Source organism: Schistocerca americana, chromosome 9, assembly GCF_021461395.2.
Source record: "Schistocerca americana isolate TAMUIC-IGC-003095 chromosome 9, iqSchAmer2.1, whole genome shotgun sequence".
Classification (NCBI taxonomy): Eukaryota; Metazoa; Arthropoda; class Insecta; order Orthoptera; family Acrididae; genus Schistocerca; species Schistocerca americana.
The window spans coordinates 207120870-207144308 of record NC_060127.1 but is presented as its reverse complement, the minus strand read 5'-3'; the positions used below and the strand labels follow the sequence as shown (position 1 = coordinate 207144308).

Here is a 23439-nt window from a genome sequence, read left to right as displayed (position 1 = left end):
AAATTTGCCGTAACAGTGATGGTTTTGTTGTCAATGGCAGTGGCATTGAGGTTGGGTAGCAAAATTCCACTGGTTATGCCAGCCCAGACAATTTACAGTATTACAATACATTTTGTACATTTACCTGTCTTATATTAAGTGACATATTCTCCAGCTTATACGTTATTTTGTGGAACAGTGCAATACGCAGAACGAAAAAAGCCACCTATTGGAACTCACACAGATAATGACAATATTAAGATATTAAACTTTAACACGCATATTAATATACCTAAATCAATTACATTATGACACATATCAATAATGGGCATTTTTTCTTATGGAAATCACAGGAAAACACACCAAACATTTATAATGATTTTTTAATTAAAGAGAAAGCTATGAATTTACCAAGCATTTATATTGTTAATGAAACAGGTATTCCAATGTGGAGAAGCTTTTGGATGAAGTCTTCAAAGCTGTTTTCTAACTCATAATTCAGCAACTTTTTTCTATTTTTGTGCCTTTTATGAAGTTTTTGAGTTCTTTGAATAAATCCCATTTTATATTTCACATTCTGTTAATGAAATATATGACGACCACATCTAGTATTTTAAAACAGGTGTCCAGTGAAATTAAAGTCCGAAGCTGCTGTAACTTGTAGTAACCGTTCGTGTGGAATGCATCCAAGTACTCACTGCATTACTCCACACTGCCAAGCTGACAAGTCTGTCCATAATGTAAGCAGCAGTTCTCCATTTCTGGTGGTTTTGTTAGTAATTTTGTACTTACAAATATGATGGTAATAAAACTTCCTGGCAGATTAAAACTGTGTGCCCGACCGAGACTCGAACTCGGGACCTTTGCCTTTCGCGGGCAAGTGCTCTTCCAACTGAGCTACCGAAGCACGACTCACGCCCGGTACTCACAGCTTTACTTCTGCCAGTACCTCATCTCCTACCTTCCCAACTTTACAGAAGCTCTTCTGCGAACCTTGCAGAACTAGCACTCCTGAAAGAAAGGATACTGCGGAGACATGGCATAGCCACAGCCTGGGGGATGTTTCCAGAATTAGATTTTCACTCTGCAGTGGAGTGTGCGCTGATATGAAACTTCCTGGCAGATTAAAACTGTGTGCCCGACCGAGACTCGAACTCGGGACCTTTGCCTTTCGCGGGCAAGTGCTCTTCCAACTGAGCTACCGAAGCACGACTCACGCCCGGTACTCACAGCTTTACTTCTGCCAGTACCTCATCTCCTACCTTCCCAACTTTACAGAAGCTCTTCTGCGAACCTTGCAGAACTAGCACTCCTGAAAGAAAGGATACTGCGGAGACATGGCATAGCCACAGCCTGGGGGATGTTTCCAGAATTAGATTTTCACTCTGCAGTGGAGTGTGCGCTGATATGAAACTTCCTGGCAGATTAAAACTGTGTGCCTGACCGAGACTCGAACTCTCTGGATGATGGTAATAACTCGAGAAAGTAGGAATTCATCACGAGAACACACAAATTCATGCTTACATATTGAGGAATATTTAGGGGTGTGGAACACCCGTTACAATGAATTTCTATAGTTAATCGGTAAACAGTAGGTCACACTGCTTTGCAGCTACAGTTAGCTGCCACAAGACATCAACAGAGTGGTATACATGTGTTTCTGCAACTTTAGTTGTGAATCAACATCTACATCTACACTCTGCAAACCACTGTGAGGTGCATGGCAGAGAGTACATACCACTGTACCAGTTGTTTTGGTTTCTTCCTATTCCATTCATGTATGGATTGCAGGAAGAATTACTGAATGTCTCTGTATATGCAGAGTCTAATCTTATCCTCATGATCCCTATGTGAGCAATACACAAGGGATTGTGGTATACTTCTAGAGTAATCAGTTTAAAAGGCCAGTTCTCGAAACTTTGTTAATATACTTTCTCAGGAGATAGTTTATGTCTGTCTTCAGGAGTCTGCCAGTTCAGTTCCTTAATTATCTCTGCGACACTCTCCCACAGATTAAATAAACATGTGACCATTCCGTGCTGTCATTCTCTGCAAACGTTCAATATCCCCTGTTAGTCCCAATCTGGGACAGGCCCAGCACACTTGAGCAATATTCTAGAACCGGTCACATAAGTGATTTGTGAGCTATCTCTTTTGTAGACTGATTGCACTTACCCAGCATTCTACCAATAAACCGAAGTCTACCACCTGTTTTACCCATGACAATCTATGTGATCATTTCATTTCATATCCTTACAAAGTGATACAACCAGGTATTTGTATGAGTTGGCCAATTCCAACAGTGACTCACTGGTTGGTGGGTTGGTTTAAAAGGGGGGAAAGGGACCAAACTGCTTGGTCATTGGTCCATCTCACTGGTATAATAATCGTTGGACACTACATCTTTTTGGTTTTCCGAAGTGCAAAATTTCACACTTCCGAACATTTACAGTAAGTTGCCACTCTTTGCACCACGTTCAAATCTTATCGAGATCTGACCAGACATTTATGCAGCTTCTCTCACATAGTACTTCATTATACATACCTGCATCAGCTGAAAAATGCCTCATTTTACGATCAATAGTGTGTGCAAGGCCATTAACATACAACAGGAACAGCAAGGGTCCCAACACACTTACATGAGGCATACCCAAAGTTACTTCACATCTGATGACGAGTCTATACCCGGTAACATGCTGTGTCCTCCTACCAAAAAGTCCTCAATCCAGTCACAAATTTTACTGATATGCCATACGACCGTATTTTTGACAATAAGTGTAAGGGCAATACTGAATCAAATGCTTTTTGGAAATCAAGGAACTCTGCATCTGCATGGTTGCCTTGATCCAAACTTTCAGTATGTTCAAGTTGTGTTCAACACTATCAATGTTTTTGAAATCCATGCTGCTTGGCACAGAGGCGGTCATTCTCTATGAGATACTTCATTTTGTTTGAGCTCGGAATATACTGTAAGATTTACAACAAGTCGATGTCAAGGATATTGGATGGTAGTTTTTGGATCACTTCTACTACTCATCTTATAGACAGGTGACACTTGAGCTTTTCGCCAAGAACTGGGTGCGGTTTTTTGTTAGACGGATTTACAATAGATTATAGTTAGAAGAGGCGCTAACTCAGCTGCAAAATCAGCGTAGAATCTGACAGGGATTCCACTGGACACTGGAGCTTTGTTCAATTTTAACAATTTTAGCTTTTCCTCAACTCCACTGACATTAATACTTATTTCATTGACCTTTTCAGTAATGTGAGGATTAAAAGGGGGGGGGGGGGGGGGGGGCAATTCTCATGGGTTTTCTTTTGTGAAGCAACATTTGAAAACTGAGCTGAGCTTTTCAGCTTTCACTTTGTTACTCACAATTTCAGATCGTGTTTCATTCGATAGGGACTGGACGCTAACTTTCGTGCCACTAACAACCGACCTTCACATATGACCAGAATTTCTTTTGGTTCTGTGAAAGATCATTTGAACATATTTCCCTATAATGATCACTGAAGGCATCACGCATTGTTCACTTGTCGGCCAAACGCATTTCATTCAGCATCTCCCATCTACAGCCCTACCACTAACAAAACTGTAATTTTCCCAATTAATTGTTGGATGATTAAAGTCTCCACCAATGATTACAGTACGAATGGGGAACTTACGTACAAGCGTTACGTACAAGTGAACTGAGGTTTTGTATAAAGTATTTGATTACATCAGGAGGTAAGTCTGCTGGGCGATAGAAGGATCCAATTATCATTTTATGCCCACCCCTGAGACTGAATCTTGCCTAAAGAATCTCACATACAGCTTCAATTTCTATCTCCGTGGACTGCTTTCTGTACATAGTATTATATGAACTCCACTGTTTTTCACGAGTGCTTCAAATTCTGGAACTTTGTTGTGAATGCTTCGGCAGTTTACCACTCTCACCTGTGGGAGGTATTTCTTTCGATCTTACACTGATACTTCTTGGTTTCCTAAAAGTATCATTATCTGGATTGGATGCAGAGTAGCCTAAAAAAAAAAAAAAAAAAAAAAAAAAAAACCTTGTGTGCATCCCACACACAGTCAGCTACCTGAGTAACAGCCTCTGATGTGTAGTGCACACCTGACCTATTTAGGGGACCCTAAAATTCTCAACACTATAGCAAAAGTCCAGGAAGTCACAACCTAACTTGTCACAGAGCCTTCGACATCTGTGTTTCAGTCCTTCCACTCGACTCAGAACCAAAGGGTCGCGATCAGTTCTGGAGACGAGGCTGTAAATTGTGAGCTTTGCTGAAACTCAATGCGTAAGGCTGGTTTTCTTAACCTTTTCTGCCAATCACTGAAATGACCCAAGAATGACATTGGAGTCCAAATGACAGGCATCATTTGTTCCAATGTGTGCCATTCCCTTAATGTCTGCAGGAATATCCTCTTCAACAAGCTGAATGAGGCCTCCAGGCATACGCACCAAGTTCACCTGGTGTCCTTTCCTGTCCCTTGCTGCCATTTCCCTAAGGAGTATCATCATTCACCACACATTTACACTGCCAACGATTAACAGACCCCTCTTGACACCGGACAAAACAGTTTTCCCCAACACAGGTCAAGTAAGTCCCACTGGCCCAGTTTCCATTTCAGTGAAAGACAGAAGCTCAAACTTTCTGGTTAGGGGATCAGTACAACACCCTGAGTCCTCCATGGTCCCCGCCCACCATGTACAGGATGCCTAGATCAAACATTGACATGCCACTTGTGGTCAAGTGGACAGGTAATGACAAATCCTATACTTTCTCCGGAGGAAACAGGATCGACAAGAAAGGATAGTACCTGAGGTGCCTCTGGTACAGGTATCTCAGGTACACAACTCTCGGGAACTCTTCGAACACACCGATTCGCAGTAGCTGCTAATCGCTTGACACTAGTCAGGGTGATTTCCAGCTGCTTATGAACATCAACCAACTCATCCCGTGTTTGAGAATAGCATTCACAGTGGGGCTGCATTTTTGCTGGTGCAATGTACTACAAGGAGTGAACAAGTAACTTTAAATTAAACCTGCTGATAATCTGTTGAGCTAAAAAGTTGCTAATTCCTAATAAGAATAGGACTTTGTGATGTGCTATTGAAATACGATGGCATTTTCTGTGGTTTATGGCCCCAACATGCCACTCTCATCCAGCAAGAAGTCAAAGTAGCTATTTCATTGCAGTTTTGTATGTATTTTGCATAAGATATGTATTTTGCATAAGATAAAATATTGCAGTATATAAATAACAGCAAATTTTCATCAAAAGAATGACAGAAACTTGTGCTTACATATTGAGGAACAATACAAATGAATGAGTGAAGCAAAACTGTGGAAATCTGTGGAACTAATTTCCAAAGGTTTATTGTATACAACGATCAACCGGTACACTACGAACACCTACCTAATAACCGGTATGTCTACCTTAAGCATAAATAACAGGGGCAACAAACCATGATGTAGTAGCAATGAGGCCTCTGTAGGTCCCTGGAACTAATTGGCACCAAATCTGCACACACAAGTCACCTAATTTCTGTAAATTCTGGTGAGGTGAAGGGGGTTGGTCACGATAATCTCTGCTCCCAAATTCAAACACGTCCCAGATGTTTTCAATTGGGTTCAGGTCTGGCGAACTGGGGGCCAGCACATCAATTGGAGTCCACCACTGTGTTCCCATTCCATCACACCCCTGTCCTCTTGACAAGGTGCATTATCTTGTTGAAAAATGCCGCTCCCATAGGGAAACATGATTGTGATGAAGCAGTGTACACGGTCTGCAACCAGTGTACTACACTCCTTGTCCATCATGGTGCTCTGCACGAGCTCCACTGGACTCATGGATGCCCATGTGAAATGTTCTACTGTGCGAAATTGAGCAGCCACCAGCTTGTCTTCATTCCGCAGTACATGTGTCAAGGAGTTGTTCTCCTGGAAGATGACGGAGTTGTACCGTCCCATCGGCACGATGAAGGTATCGGGATTCACCAGACCATGCAACACACTGCCACTCTGTCAACGTCTAGTGGCGATGATCACATGCCCACTGGCACATGCACAGATCGTCGGCTGTGGAGGGCCATCGTTATGAGTGTGTGGTGCACTGCATGTTTAGACACACTTTGTCCAGCATTAAAGTCAGATGTTAGTTCCGTCACAATTCGCCACCTGTCCTGTTTTACTAGTCTGCCCAGTTTATGATGTCCCACAACTGTAATGAGGGGTGGCCACCCAAACCCACAGGGTCTGGTCATGGTTTCACTTTGGTTTCGCCACATATTGAAGGTACTCACCACAGCAATCCTCAAACATCTGACAAATCGTGCAGTTTTCGAAACACTTGTGCCGAGCCTCCGGGCCATCACATCTCCCCTCAGTCAAACTCTAATAGACTGTGCACCTTCCCCCAGGACAGCACACTCGCCAGCATTACATGCACCACGCGTATGTCTGACTAGCAATCATTCCTCACCAGGTGACACAGCTATCGCCTGGATGGGTTTCTATCGACAGTAGGTCGGCGGTCAATGTTCTGGCTGATCAGTGAAGCACAGGACAGAATTCAACAGTTCTCAAATTCTGAACTTCAAGTAATAGTTTATTTTACTTTCTTTCTAATAATAACTGTATAAAAAAACTGCACATGAATTTTACTAATGGTAAACCCAAACTGCAGATGCCAACATCTCATTTACTAGTCCATTTTCTAAAGATTGCATACCTCTATCGGTAAAAACGTTTATAAAACTTTATAAACATTTACAAAATTGCTTTGTTGGCAGTCTGTCCACCCGTCTGCCTGTTGAGAACTCTTTCTCTCATGATGGTTACAAATATGGTGTTGAAATTTATCTTACATTCTGAGGTCTACAGTACATTTGCGGTGTAAAAAATTTAAACCTCAAGGTTAAATCAATCAAAATATACTGCCAGTTATGTCACATTTTTATAGTTGGAATCTCACTCATCAAAACCTACGGAGTACTTCCCGTTGAGCTAGAATCATGGAATTGGACAAGAAGCAGAATTTCATAGTACAAGAGAAAAAATCTGAAAATTGTTAAATTTTAATTGTATCACATAGAAAATATCTTTTTACCATTACAATATACATTGCATTCATCATCCGCCAAAAGCATAATAGAAAAATATTACTTCACACAAACATTAGATGAGGACGGATGAACTATCTATACACTTAACTAAGGTTGTATAGAACCTCAGGACACGGGTCATACTTGCATTTGGCTCATTTTTATTTTTTAATTTATCATTGTCTATTTAGTTTGAAGTAACTCTTTATTGTAAGGAAACCCAGATATTTTATAATCTTATTAGTGCCATCACTCACCTGGTTGTCAGCACACATTTGAAATTTGGCTCAAAGTTGCCTGCAGCCTTTCTTTGTAATGGTGCAAAAGTGTGCTGCCCTGTGACCTCACTCTCTGGCTTGACGATGCTTCAGACAGCAAGGCATAAATAAATGTCAAAGAAAGGCCACAGCTCCGATGCTCATGCGAGGTGTAAGGTGAGTTAATGATGTCACAATGGCATCAAATGTCACAACAATTCTTCCCAACTCCATCGTGGACATGCCACATGATAGAAAGGTTGTCACACCTTCTCCTACACACATTCCACCCCTTCTTTTCACATCTCTGCGATGGAGGGCAGAATTTCGACACCCTGCATTGAAATCACGTGGTATTCTCGCGTGTGGCTGAGGCCAACATTTCAGACACATCAACATGAAAGGAACTAAGGAGCTGACATTAGGGTCATCAATGAAACCAGCCCTTCCCTTTGGACACTGATTCTAACACATTTCGTGGTCGAAAATGACAGTTTGCAGTGGAATAAGCAACAGGATGACATTCTTGACAACATTAGACAATGCTGATGATTCAGTCCTACTCTAACTGCACTGTGTGCCTGCAATGCCACTGAACACGGTTTGACCCCCTTTGGAGCACAGTGCAACCACAATTTTTGTTCTGGTATGCAGAGTGGAGCCCCTAAGGACCCTTCAAAACCATACAACAAAATTTGAATGTGATCTGAAGCATGAAAACTGTTCATGATTTTTCAGTCCCCCTGTGGCATGATCACTGTGGGGTGCAACTCTGACATGTGCACGAATAAAGTGACAAAGGGTCCCGATAAGACATCCGAGTTCGCAACATCTCGTTCAATGTCCCATGCACCTTCATTTAGAGTACCTTAAACATGTACCTGTCTGACCCATTCAGCCTTGTGGCTACTCTGGCACCTAGGACAGGCAACTGCTTCAAGTCCCCTTAGCTGGGGCTGCCTGCCATCACTGTCAAGAATGTCATCCTGTTGCTCACCCGACTATGGACTGTTTGCTCATAACACAGCGAACTGTCATTTTCAACTATTAAATGTGTGGCAATAAATGCCCCAAGGAAAAGTGTTGTTTCACTGATGCTCTTTCTGCCATGTCATGTAGAATCTGAATGATGGTGCGTCCAAAGTGTTTTCCTCGGCCACCTATACAAAAACCGTGTGATTTCAATGTGGGTGTCACAGTTCTACTCTCCATTGCAGAGGCGTCAAAAGAAGTGGTGAAATGTGGGTAAGAGGGAGTGTGAAAACCTCCCTGTTGTGTGAGACATCCATGACAACATGGGACAGAATGGTGGTGAACTTTAGCACCAATGTGACAATGTTTACCCACCTTACACCTCACATCAACTTCCGAGCTGTGGACATTTTTTCCCAATTTGTATCAACACCCTCTGAAGCTTCGCCATAAGGCCAAGGGTGACGTAGCAGGGAATTACACTGAGCCAGAGGACAGTTGTAGGCAACTTTGAGCCAAATTTTGAACTTGTGCTTCATGATGGGAGACAATTAGGGGGTCTCCAAAAAAGTTATCCTTTAATTTTGTGGTCCAGTGTGAATTATAAAGAGAGCGCTGTCGGACAAAGGTAGCAAATTGTGCACACATCTACCTAACCCTTCTGGCAGACATTGCTCGAAAGTGTCATGAGCTCAATTTGGAAAGGAAAACTGGATTTGTCATGCTGCAAGAATACGTTCAGGGAAAAAGTAAATTGCTCATCTGTTGTGTCTACTATTTTGCACTGTTCATTCTAAGTATTCCCACTGCAGAGCACAACTGAGGAAGCTTTTACGATTATGTGAAATTTTACTTTTTAGCTAAATCTGATTGATAGGGATGCTTTCTTAACAAAACAAACACTTTGTGATTTCTTGAACTTTTTCTTGAGTAAATGATATGTATTAACATGCGGTACAATTACTTGTGATTTCCGAATTATAAATTTACTCTAACTGAGGTGTCACAAGTTAAATATAATATTTGTATAAGTGTGATAGCTTAACACCACAATTATCCTTCATAGTCCCCATCACTCCATCACAAATTAAATTCAGTGCAAGTGTGGAGATGTTATTTTGAGCAGTCTTCTATGTGCCATAAATCAAATGCACGCTCACCCCTCATGCAAGGTAAAATTTATTTCACTCAATTAAAGAAAGTGTATAGAAGTACAAAATGCATTGTAACTCCTAGTAAATTGTCTGAGCTGAATCAACAAAATTTTCCTCCAGAACCACTCCAGCACTCTCTGCAAGAACACAAATGTAACCATACAATACAATTCAGCAAAAATTGACAATGTCCTCAGGGAAGATCTGCAATAACTTGTAAAACAGACTTTTAATAGTCCATACAGACTGCTTCATTTTCAATGATCAGCTTTGGTATCACATGAACAATCCTGAAGATATGTAGAGGAAAGCAAAATAACAGCACAGACTAGATATGTAACTCTGCTACCATACTATACCAAAAATCAGATTTACCAGAATAAACCTACCTCTATCAGTTACAAAGATAACCATCCAACTTATCACCAAAATGTTCATCAAAAGATAAAATATTGATCTGGTATAACCTTCTGTAGTAAACTCCACAGTTAACACTACCTTTCGCAGTCCACCTCTATCCAGATCAGTACGCTGTGCCGATCGCACGAGCAGCTTGTCGCGCCAGCACACGAAGACCTTCCTCCACACACTGAGCTAAGGCTTGTTAATTGTGGGTGTGGGGCTGACACCAGAGGTTCCACTGCTGGCCTGCAGCACAAGTCTACAACACCAGCAGTGCGAACCGACTCAAAAGTCGTGACACCAATGGCAGTAACACCTACGCTCATCCCTACCTTCACCGATGTGATATTCCCACTCTTAAGTCAATGCCATACTGTTAACTGTTAATTATTCTGCATCACTGGAGACTTGCATGTTGTTACAGTACAGACTCTATATCACCTACTGGCAGTTTCACGTAATTCTAAGTTGTAGCATTGTGTTTTTTTTATCAAAGAAACAAATTCAAAAATAAGTGATGATTTGTGCCCACAAGGTAAATGCCAGCATGTGGTGTCTGGTACATTTGGCACATATGAATGAAAGTAACATTTTCACACTGAATTAATAATAAAGTTTTGTTTCTAGAAGATACCGCTCTAAGAAACACTTGAAAATGTGTAATCTGAATGGTAAACAGCATTTGGCATTGCCACAGGTCTGTGTCCATCACGGATTGTTCCCCTCGGTCATCAATGCGTTAGCGTTCTGCCGCAAGCCGAACAGTCATCTGCTGACCCAGTAATCGACAGAGGGCCACGAACAAGGGGACCTTCACAGATTTCAAGCACAGCACACACGTTCACGGTGTCCCACCGCACACTCTCCCCCCTCGTATCACCTCAGACATCCGTTAGCAACAATAGTCATCACAGTAAGTCTACATAAATAGTACAACAGGTATTGTGTTTTAATTCACTCTGCACATTAACAACTAATTTGAATTTTGTTTTTTATAACTTTAAATTTCGAGCTGTCTTACATTCCTTTTGAGCTCTGTGTAAAACGATCTGTTATGATCTATGTTCGATAGTCCCTACCAAGTGTAGTGACTTTATTTTGTTTAGTCTTCCATGAGGTATAAATCAAATTCATACCCGCCCCCAATGCAAGTTGAAGTTTTGACGTTATGTGTGCTTTCTGTAAAGTTTCAAAAAGCTCCTTGTTTGCCCTATGTTCTGTTTACTGAAGTCATTGCACTTAATCTAATACATGCCTGACTCCTTAAACTTATTCCTACTATTGCACACTTTATAGCATGATCTATTGAATACTCTTTTAAAAACTCTGCTTTATGAAAGAGGCTCTCAATTTCGTCAGAACTCTTACATACGTCATAGTCATGTATTCTTATTCCTGATTATGACATGACCTCCACATATTTGGATTTGTATTTTCTTCATCTTGTTATATATTTTCATCAGGATCCTACCGCCATTGACCACTTGATTTAAAATGCTCAGCTGCCGTCCAACTTCATGCTGGTGGAGCAACAATTTTATTAATGTATACTATTCCATTACAATATTACTACTAAGGTGATAATTGTTGCTTACAGATGTTCAAAAAGGAGGAGGAGGAGATTAGTGTTTAACGTCCCGTCGACAACGAGGTCATTAGAGACGGAGCACAAGCTCGGATTAGGGAAGGATGAGGAAGGAAATCGGCCATGCCCTTTGAAAGGAACCATCCCGGCATTTGCCTGAAATGATCTAGGGAAATCACAGAAAACCTAAATCAGGATGGCCGGATGTGGGATTGAACCGTCATCCTCCCGAATGCGAGTCCAGTGTGGTAACCACTGTGCCAACAGATGTTCAAGACAATAGTGGAGAGATTACATGGTGAGGCAGCTAAAAGTGTGTGCTGCACTCGAAATAGGTGAATACACCCTCCTGTGTGGTCCTGTTGGAGATATATAGGGATATATTTCGTATGTATGTGTGTGTGAGTGAGTGTAACAAACCTCTACGACTGTGTTTTGTATGCTGTGGTGTTACATTAACTGCATACTGTACTACACTATTAGAACAGATTCCTTCTCACCTACTCACCGCATAGAAGAAGTGACGAGTAATGAACAGGCACATTTAAAAGTCAACTGTCACATAAACTATCGAAAAGGGCTGTACATTGTATGAAACAGCATACATATTCGTTTATGCACAACTCACTCACAGTGGTTACAGTCTTCACCAGGCACTGAGATCACACTGGGGTGAGCAGTGATCTCACTGGGTTGAGTATAGGGGGGTACAAAGCAAGTGTGGGTGTGGAAGGGGAGGGTCGGGGGGTGGGAGGGAAATGGATAGTGATAAGTGGGTGGGGATGGGGGAATACAGATATACCTGTCTACTGCTCAACACCACCTCTATGCAGTGTACAACAATCTATCCTAATTTATACTATTACTCCACCTTGGATTTTCAACTGTGAGTATCTATCACAACCTTACCATCATAAATGGAATACACAAAGATCTGGTTCAAAAGCTTTCAATGAAATCATTTTATACACTCATCACTATTCCTTTACAGAAACGTACTACATCAACAGTAATGAGATGATCAATGTGCAGCACACAAAAATCTGTTCCAGCCAACCGACAAGCTTGCAGATTCAGCAAAAAGCTCTTGGGTATCCAGTTTAAGGTGCAGTGACTGATGCTATTTGAGAATTGTGAAACTGAACAGATGAAGCATCAGTTACAGGCATCAGTTGTACACCAGAATGCTACATATTGTGAAGAATAAGAAACAGAAGATTGTCTAAGATAACTAACAAATTAGAATAATACTCTCTACCCAGCAGTAAAACTGTATTATAAGTTGAAAAAAGAAACAGCAGAATACTATTTTAAAAGGCAGCTAACACATCTCAAAATAACACATGCTGTACTTAAGTAAAGGATTATTTACTTCACACATTATTGGAGTGAATAAAAAAAGTAACACACAAATAATAAAAACACCTCTGTCAATCTACAAAATACTTCCACGGTACAGTGCACCTTTACCGGAAAACTGTAAGCTTAAGATTTATCATGGGTAACACTAAAATCATTTCATCTTCTTCAGTTCAACATCTCCTTCCATTACAGATGGACACTGGCTCAGATTTTCACACAGCCAAATGGGAAATCAAGAATAAGGTAAATGCGAGGCAGTTGTATAGTCATGGACATGCTGTTATCTAATTTCACTGTACAATATATGTAAATCCAAGACCTCTGAGTAATGTGCGTATGTATTAATTTGCTGACCTTTAATTACAATATTATAAAGAAGATAGGTTGCTACTCACCACATAGAAAAGATGTTTAATTACAGAGAGGCACAACAAGAAGGCTGTTTTAAATTTGAGCTTTTGGCCAAAAAGTCTTCTTCTGAAGTAGGAAACACACACATTCAGGCAAGTAGAACTCGCACACACACAAGACCACTGTGTCTGGGCCACGAGTCCAAACTGCGAGCAACTGCACATGATGGGAGAAGCAATCTGAGTGCTGAGTGTGGGGAGGAGGCTGGTACAGGGAGGGATAGGAAGGTAGGATTGGGGGAGGATGTACTGTTGCTTGTGGTGGAAGCACGAAGGGGATTTCTGGTGACAGGATAGGGCCGCTAGGAGCAATTAGCAGGTTTGATTGGGGGGGGGGGGGGGGAGAGAAATAGAGGTGGGGAAAGGGAGTAGTGGCTGCACTGATGGAATAGAAGGCTGTGTCGCACTGGAGTGGGGGTAGGGAACAACATTGGTGTGTGAAAGACAGGGACTGGGAAGGTCAAGGCCAAGGGGGTTTAGGAAATGTAGGATATATTGCAGGGAGACTACCCATTTGTGCAATTCAGAAAAACTAGTGTTGGTAGGTAGGATCCATCTGGCACAGACTGCGAAACAGGCACTGAAGTGAAAAATGTTGATTGGGCAGCATGTTCAGCAACTGGGTGTTCCAGGTGTTTCCTGGCCACAGTTTGTCAGTAACCACTCATGCGAACAGACAGCTTGTTGGCTGTCCTGGAAATGTAGAAAGTTGCTAGCAGTCTGACCTCAGTGGCCAGAGACTGAAGCCATGAGTTTGTGAATTGTACTTGCATGAATGTGTGTGTGTGTGTGTGTGTGTGTGTGTGTGTGTGTGTGTGTGTTTTTCTTACTTTAGAAGTAGGCCTTTTGAACGAAAGCTCAAATGTACAACAGTATTTTCGTTGTGCCTCCTCTATAGAGTGAGTAGCAATCAGTACTTTTCATAATAATGTTCTTATTCCATCCTCAATTTTTCATTGTTTGATCTAATCTTGAATTATATTTTATTCACATGTTAAGGTCACACATCTAATATCATTGCAGAATTGTCACTGGACAGTTGTAGAGACATATAAAATAGTAAGCAGTGATTAAAAATTAATCTTTTTCCTTTCAAGTACTTCGCGACTGTGTGTTCATTTCCAGAATGAGATTTTCACTCTGCAGTGGAGTGGATGCTGATATGAAACTTCCTGGCAGATTAAAACTGTGTGCCAGACCGAGACACGAACTCCGGAACTTCGCACTTGCCCGCGAAAGGCAAATGTCCCGAGTTCGAGTCTCGATCTGGCACACAGTTTTAATCTGCCATGAAGTTTTGTATGTTCATTTGTTTCAAGGTTAAATATTTCAATAGTTGTTATTTCATTCTGTTATGGCATAAAGTCAAGTGCCGGCACGCCAGTCGGGAACGATAGAGAAGAGATGGCTGTGAGAAGACATCATCAGCCAATCACACGCTTGCCGACCCCTCTCTAGGATGGCAATGCGACAGCAGCAGCCCCTACGTGGAGAGGACATAAGCGCCACAACCAACTGGAGACAGCCCAGTTCAATAGCAGGGTCAACAGTAGAAACTTCACTTGTGCTCTCTATGCAGCACAAACTTGGGATTGTCTATACTGAAGACGATTTATTATTTCATGTGTTCATTTTGCTTCCGACACACCTGTGTAATTGGAAAAGTTTAGTACTGCAATTTTCTACATTTTATTAAATAAGAGCAAAGCCTGTAAGAACCTGGAAGTGGATTGAGAAATAAAAGGTGTTACAATCAAAAACAGGTTTTTGTTTAGTTAAAATTTTGTACCAAAAGATGGTTACACACAAGGAATAACTGTCCTCAAGTAGTAGCCCTGAAGTGATCAATAAGGTACAATATAAAAAGGAAAAACTATGGGCACTACCAACAAAACTGCTACAACTTCAGGGAAAGTTGAAATAGACAAGATCACTGGAATCAGTACGGAAATAACACCATTTTACATTTTAAAAAACCTGATATTTGGTTATTCTAAGCTTAAGAACAATTTCATATTATTAGCTAATAAGTTAAACAAAATTTTGTTATTTACTAATGCAACTGTAGCCATTATTTGTTGGAAACAACTAGCATATGGTAGCCACATTCCTTACCTAAAGAGACACACTTGGCAGTGTTTCATGTGAGTTAAGAGTGCCAAATAAAGAGACCAGTCAGTTAACTACACTCAGGCAATATGAAACCAACTGACTGTTGTTGGAAATGAAAGACTGTGCAGGACAATCCTACAGATAAAGATTCTTGAAACTTTCCAGTCAGACATATTTCTCAGCAATATCAGATGTATTTTAACTATTTCTGAAGTTGATGTAGATAAATTGGCTCTCACAGAAGACCAAATGAAGGAAATGCTATTAGTTAATGGAGTTAATATAGTTCATCACAGAAGTTGTCACCAGTTGTAGATCCTACATAACAGTTGTATGAACTGCACTTGCAAATCAACAAAATAGGAAGTCAGCTGTGAGAAAACAGAATTAAAAAATGACAATATTCTTGTAACAGGAGCAGAAGACAATCAAGATGATATAAAAAAGTGGAGTACTGCTACTGCCATTTTTGTTTCGGCATAGATCGCCAGCCAGACAAATGCGTTCAGCCTTGTGACTGGCGAAACTGGGGAAATTGGAAGTGGCAGAGACAGCAGCAGACAAATGATCTGCCTCAGACCTTGCTACAGGCCACAATGTCACTCCTTTATCAAACATTACAACTCAACATGATAGTTTCTGGTAGACAGTGGAGCCCACATCTCTTTCCTATCAGCACCCACAACTGACAACACAAAAGGGGCTGAATATAAACTGTTTGCAACTCGTGGTTCTCTAATTTCAACACACTGCTCACAATTGCTACATACTGACCTTGGATTAAAAAGAAACTTTCTATGGCCATTTATTTTTGCAGAGATTTCATAAAAGCATATTTAGCATTGACTTTCTTCATCATTCTCACCTTCTGGTTGATGTCAAAAGCAAACAAACTCATGACAGCAGTCAGTTGGAACTGAAAGGGCATTTAATGTGTATTGAAACAATTGAGACAGTTAATTCCTATCGTATCTCCACAAAATTTTCTGAAATTTTATACAAAACCAAGTGGCATGCCAAAAGTAGTAAAACATGATAGTATGCATTAGATCCACATGTCTAGTAGCCTTCCAGTCTTCTGCAGGCCTCATAGGTTAGGTCCACACAAACCGTATACTGTGAAGCAATAATTTCAGCACATGTATTCAGCTATATAAATCACAAGACGGTCGGTCCTCATGACACTGCTGCAAAAGAAGATGGGATACTGACCTAGTGGGTCCTCTACCTCACTCTGATTTACTTACTTTCTGATTTGAATCAATAGCTGGACAGAAGCGGTGACCCTTTGAAACACTGAATCAGACAGAATAATTCCAGGGTTACCAGTTTAGGAATACCACAACAGTCAACAGATCAAGGAACACAGTTTCCATGTAACATATCCTGAGCCTTAGCAAAGATTTGTGGCTACCAAGTGATTAGAATTACTGCATACCATGAACAGGTTAAGAGAAAAATTCGAAGGCTTCAATATACAAAGGACAGTGCCAAACAGGTCTATGCTACAGTTACATGAAGTAATATAATACCCCTCAATATTACTTGGCTTTCATTGCCCTTCTAGAATGAAAGCAATACTACGATAGTAGAAATGTTGTATGGTACTTCACTGAAGTTACTTGGGGACTTATTCCATGAACTTGATACTACAATGGGACTTCTGACTTACATCATGGTATTGGGGAAAAGGGTGAACCATGTAAAACATATAGAGTATTCTCGCAAGGTCAAAGAAAATTCTTTAATCTATAAATCTCTTAAAGACGAAAATAATGTGTCTTCTCAGAGTTTTAAGGTGCAGACTGGATTTACCTAACCATATGAAGGTTCCTGTAAAGTGATTGAACATTTACCAAAATTCTTCACCGTTAAAGCTAAGGACAAACTAATCAATATTTCAATTGACTGAATGAAACCATGAATATCAAAATCATCAAATCAGTTGTAAGAAGCTACAATAGGAAGTGTTTCTCAGAAAGCTACAAGATCAGGACATGCTGAAATTCCCTGCAAAGTTCACAGCCATCATTGAATGACACGTACACCAAGGGGGAGAGACATGAGGACATACAAAATGTTAATAGTGACTATAAAATAAATTACTACTTAGAAGCTGTGTATGTGCGGATGGATATGTGTGTATGTGCGCGCGCGCGTATACCTGTCCTTTCTCCCCTCCCCCCCCCCCCCCCTCCCCAAGGTAAGTCTTTCCACTCCCGGGATTGGAATGACTCCTTACCCTCTCCCTTAAAACCCACATCCTTTCATCTTTCCCTCTCCTTCCCTCTTTCCTGACGAAGCAATCGTTGATTGCGAAAGCTAGAATTTTGTGTGTGTGTTTGTGTTTGTTTGTGTGTCTGTCGACCTGCCAGCAATTTCATTTGGTAAGTCACATCATCTTTGTTTTTAGATATATTTTTCCTATGTGGAATGTTTCCCTCTATTATAATTATAGTCGTATATGCTACATAACCAAAGCTTCAAAAAAGTAGTTTCCTTTTTGTAAGATACACGCACAGTAATCAGCCTAAGTCAACTCAGAATATGTAAACACATTCACACCAAAGAATTTTAATTGACTAGCTGAGTAGCAAAATACAATGAAGTATGATTTAACAGCACTTTTACTTGCTGCAACAATCTTTATTTGTTACCAAAATGTTTGTGCTGAGGAAGATTGTTGAGATGCTATACGGGTGTGTCTACGCAACATTCGCCAACAAAAAATAACTTTATTCAATTATTACCATAACAGCGAATCCATAACACAAAGAGTTACCAGCCAGTATTCCCGTAATAATAAATTGTTGTCAGTCTTAGCCAAGAATGTTAATATATGAGGATATTAGGCACACACTAATGTCTCTCTGTAAACATATACACTACCTGATATGAAGTATGTGGACACCACTATGTAATGTGGAACTGACAATTACATGTCACAAGTGACACACTCACCAGTATGAAATGAGGTACCACATACTAGTACTGTGTTGGTAGCAGAGAAGCCATGAAAACTGAACTGGTCTGGTCTGGAGAGCTCAGTGACTTTGAATGTGGATGAAAATGTCTTTCCTTCTCATCCCGTACAGTTAAGTCTCCTCTGACCCAAAGTGTTGGCTGCATTTTTTGTGATTATGTCAATTTCCTAAACCTTGCCAGTTCTTTTCCTTCATTCCTCTTCCTTCCCCATCAATCAGTTTGCCAGAAGAAGTCACTGGTTCCGAAAGTTTGCCCGTTTCCTCAATCTTTGTATGTATTCGCTCCTGCCTCTGCCTGGTGAGCAAATTTTTTTATCTATCCAATTATATTACACATTCTTTCTAGGAAAGCTGAATTACATTCTGATGGCAAAAATGACAAAAAAAAGGCCAGAAAAATTCTCAGCCACGAAGCTGCCTTTCCCACAAAAAGTTCATGAGCCCATTCGTCTTATACCGCTCTGACACTACACAAACAGATAGTTTATGACTGATGAATCCTTTAAGATGGCATAATTATTAGCTAGAAATTCAAGGGGATATTACAGCTGTCAGAATTCAGTAAGGTTTTCAACATTATTTTATTTATACTGATATACTTAAGATCTTTCTGTTTACAACAGAATATATTACACATCAGAACACAACATCTGTACTGACATAATTACTTCATTTAATACAAAGTAATAGTCCTCTCAGGGAAAATTACTCTAAAAAACATTGAGACTGCCAAGTTTCAACCAATTTAAAACACGTTCATAGCAGACAATTTACACAGAGATGAATTTGTACCCACACAGCGCAAAGAATCGGTGCTTCATCCATCTTACACATACATATTGCCAATGATATAGAAAAAAAAAATCCTCACCAATGATCAGGAACTTTTTCTTTTCTTTGTGTTGGGTTTATACTGTCACACCCCTCCTTCAAAAAGTGCACACTTTTCTCGCATCTGACATCGGCGAGTAGTCATATGTTTCTTAAGAGTATGACTCCTAAAGCACCGATAATTGCAGCGGGGGCACTGGATCTGTGGTTCTTTACCACATTCAAGCTTCACATGTCTGCATAAGCCTGATGGATGCTTGTAAGACTTCCCACATGACTGACAACAAAACCGTTTATGTAATACCATCTGGGGTGTTGTGGAAGTCATGTGATTCGAATAATCACTACCAAACGAAGAACGCAGATTGTTAACTCCTTGAGCACGAAAATATTCTTCGTATGTAAGACCTCCACCCGCTCTGCAAACTTCCCCAATGTCAACTTCAGTACTGTTACAATCTTCACGATAATCTTCAGCAGCAAGGTAATCGTCGTCATCGTCGTCGTCATCGAGAGTAAGGTCTTCTACAATTTCCGTGTGACTCTCTAGGACCTCAGATTTTGTTTCAAGTGCTACCTCTTGTTGGTGTGTACTCAGATTTGCTGACCTTTTGTCAGGTAATACTGTCTCCGGTATTAGAAACCGCTCATTTTCTGCAACAGTCATTTCCCCACTGGAGCTCTGCAACTCACTACATGCAGACTGATGTGGAATTGGACTGAAAACTGATCCATCTGCTGCATTACAGATTGTGGGCAGTGCTTGCCTTTGAGATTGAAGTTGATGCACATTATCAAGATCAGGTGTAATGACTTCTTCAAACTCATTCTGGCCTGTTCTCTGATCAGAACCAGAGTGGTTAATACTTTTTCTGTACTTTCGAAAGGATTTAGAAATGGAGTCTATTTCCTCATAACCTCCTTCCTGGGATGACACACATGGAGGGCTTTCTCTAAATGACTGCACCTTTTCTTCTGGCTTGTTCTGATTCGAGGTAAAACGTGACACAGAAGCAGGTTGGGGTGAGAGAGTTTCTGGATGTACTGATTGTGCATTTCTTCCACTGCCTTTCTGCATGTAAACATCTTCCACACATCCACTACCAGACAGTCCCCTTACTTGAAGGGACTCCGAGAGTTTAAGAATACCACTAAGCTCCTCTTGTGGCACATTTACTTCACCACGGTACATAAAATCCATTAAAGCCTTCACCACATTGTATTTTACGTCGTGCAGAATAATAATTGGGTGCTTCTCATAGTTTTCAGAGAACAGTTTCTCAAAATATGGACTACATGCAGAAAGAATTATCTTGTGTGCTCTTACATGATGTCCCTCAGCACTAATTGTGCAGTCTGTTAACTTCTCACTGTCCAACAGACAATCGAAAACAGACACCAAAGTAGCTTGATGTTTATTCCACCTCAAATGAACATTGTTGTTCTCATTCATCCTGCCTAGCTGTCTTTGTAAGACTTTAAACTCTTGTATAAAGCTGGATGAACTACTTCAGTGACACAAGGAAATTTCAGTTCCCTTTGAATAACAGGAAAAGAATTATCTCCAAGTTGATCATCTTCATGCAGGATGCAATCTTTCTCCAAGTTCTGCAGAGCGGAATCTTCACTCATTCGTGAATAACAGATAATCCATGGCAAAGATTCTCCTCCAAATTGCAGATACAGTTGTTCCAGAAATTCTGAGCGCCTGACCTAGTGTGTAAACAATCTTATGTTAATCCAATTACCTTCAGGAAGAACAAGTTACACAATTATTTACAAAGCATGAGTGTACGGTACAATGTCCATTTATGTAACTGGCCAGAAATGATGAGAAAATGAAGAAGAATGCATAATTATTTCACATAAATGTTGTTGAAAAGTGACCCAAATAGGATGATTGTTGTTGAATTTTTTAGCACATATGTACCATCTTTAGTGTAGGAAAACATATTGGCAGAACCTTGCCTGATCAGGAGCCTTCCTACTCACTATTGTTGTATTGAGATTGGGTGGCAAAACTGCATTGGTTCGGCCCAGACAATTTACAGTATTACAACAAATTAAATTAAATAAACTTTAACTTATTCATTCTTTTGTGAAACAGCACAACGTACAATATGAAAAATGCCACTTACTGGAATTGGCATCGATAATTACATTTTTATGATATTACATTTTGGCATATACATCATTGTAATTTAATCAATTACATTATGACACACATTAATAAAAGAATTTTTTTTGTTACAGAAATCACAGGAAAACATATCAAACATTAACAATGATTTTTTTTATTAAAGAGAGAGCTCTTGAAGTTACAAAGCATCATGAAACAAGTATTCCACTGTGGAGAAGCTTTTGGACCAAGTCTTCAAAGTTGCTGTGGCGCCATTTTATGAGGTTCCCAATTTCTTCGCATCAATCCATTTCATGTCCCTTGGCCATTTAACGAAATATGTGAAGACAATATGTACTATTCTGAAGTAAATGCCCAGTGAAATTACAGCTTGTTCCTCCTGTTAAATATAGCAACTCTGTGTGTGTGTGTGTGTGTGTGTGTGTGTGTGTGTGTGTGTGTGTGTCAGCAAAGTTAACAAGGGCAGTTCGTCAATTCCTGTGTTAGCGATGACATACTCAAACATACAATGGTGATTTTCTACGGCTGCAACAGTTTGAGAAAGTATGGACTGTATCAAGAGAACAGAAACTCATGCTTACGTATTGAGGAGAAACACAGTGATTGAAGAACAAAACGTGGAAGTTAATGGACTTTATATTTGATGGTTCAGAATATTGTTACTGTACACCAGACATCAGATTTCAACAGCTCCCAAATTCTGAGCTTTAAGAACTCATTAATTTCATGTTCATTCTCATAATTACTGTGTAGAAGAAACTGCACATGAACTGATAGAAACATCTACAATTTGAAGTGCACTATCTTCATTACTAGTCTAATTGTTTTTAGTGAAACAATGCATATTCAGTTTGCGGCAACGCACTATTTTGAGGAAATCCAGCCATTTTGTATGCTTATCTGTGCCATAACTCTTGCGAGTGCCAACAAGAATAGTAACAAAATTTATTCTCCGAAATAGATTTTGAAGAGATCAAAGTTGCATGAAGATGGCTAAATGTGCACCTATCTACGCTACCTCTCCAGCAAAAATCACTCGACAGTGTCAAGAGTCCATATTTGATAGGAAAACTGGTTTCCTAGTATTCCGAGTACATTTTTTTTGAGAGAGTTAAATTGCTCATTTTCTCTGACTCTTTGGTGAATTACTTTGAACTGTTCATCCTAATATTCTAACTAATTAGGTAACTGACTCAACATTGTGATTCTGTGAAATTGTAGTTCAAAGCTAAACATAATTGACAGAGATGCTTTATTAATCACACAATCACTTGGCGATTTCTTGAACTTAGCATTTAATAAACACTATGTGGTACATTTTCCTGCGATTTCCATAATACGAATTTAGCCTGTCCCTAAATGTGTCACAATCTAAGTTAAATATAATAAAATTTGTGTTAAGGGTAATATTGTAGCAGTGCAAGTACCTCTGACAGCCCAAATCACTCCACTACAAATTCAGCTCAGTGGAAGTGTAGAGACTTAATGTTGTGTGGTGTTCTACGTGCCATAAATCAATGGCATGCTTGCCTCCGATGCGAGTTCCAATTTATTTAATGTAATTTAAAAAAAATTTGTAAAACACATTGCAGCTTTTAGTAAATTGTCAAGGCTAAATTGACAAAATTTTCCCATGCCACACTGGCATATAGGCAATAACAAAAACATGACACTTGAGGTAAATGTTATCAGTCAATAAAATTATGCAAAAACTGCCAACGTCATCAATAGAGCTGCAATGCCTTGCTTTGAAAGTAGACTTAACTGTCCACGTATAATGCTTTAATTTTCTTTTTAATCGTCACTTTTAGATCGTGTGAACCATCCTCAGATCTTTTGTACATAGATCTGTAGATAAAAGTAAAATAAGAGTACACACTATGCTATGCAACTTTCCTATTACACTATGTCAAAAATCTTATGTACTAGAACATATCTGATTTGTATCCATTAGAAAAGTAACCCGAGTATTTACCAGCAAAATTTACATACTGCATCATCAAAGGATAAAACAAGTGATCTGGTAGGACCCACGATGTTCGTATAGCCTGCAGGACAACTAACCAGCAGTTTGCATCTGGCACATACGTCACTTATGAACTACCATTACATTTACAAACTAAATTAAAAATATTTTTTGCT

The 23439-nt window shown here is 40.0% G+C and overlaps 1 protein-coding gene across 12 annotated transcripts in view; it reads right to left on the bottom strand.

The window, feature by feature from the left end:
- The window catches only part of LOC124551124 (longitudinals lacking protein, isoforms N/O/W/X/Y-like), a 284378-nt gene that overhangs the window by 208872 nt on the left and 52067 nt on the right, over nt 1–23439 (bottom strand). Inside the window, exon 3 of one of the 12 annotated variants that reach the window (XM_047126082.1) lies at nt 18995–20870. The exons of the other annotated variants lie outside the window; for them this stretch is intronic. Within the exon in view, the coding sequence (XP_046982038.1) occupies nt 19243–20610 (1368 nt within the window). The 5' untranslated portion in view covers nt 20611–20870 and the 3' untranslated portion in view covers nt 18995–19242. Of the gene's footprint in view, nt 1–18994; nt 20871–23439 lie in introns of those variants that run through there. 12 annotated transcript variants of the gene reach the window in all.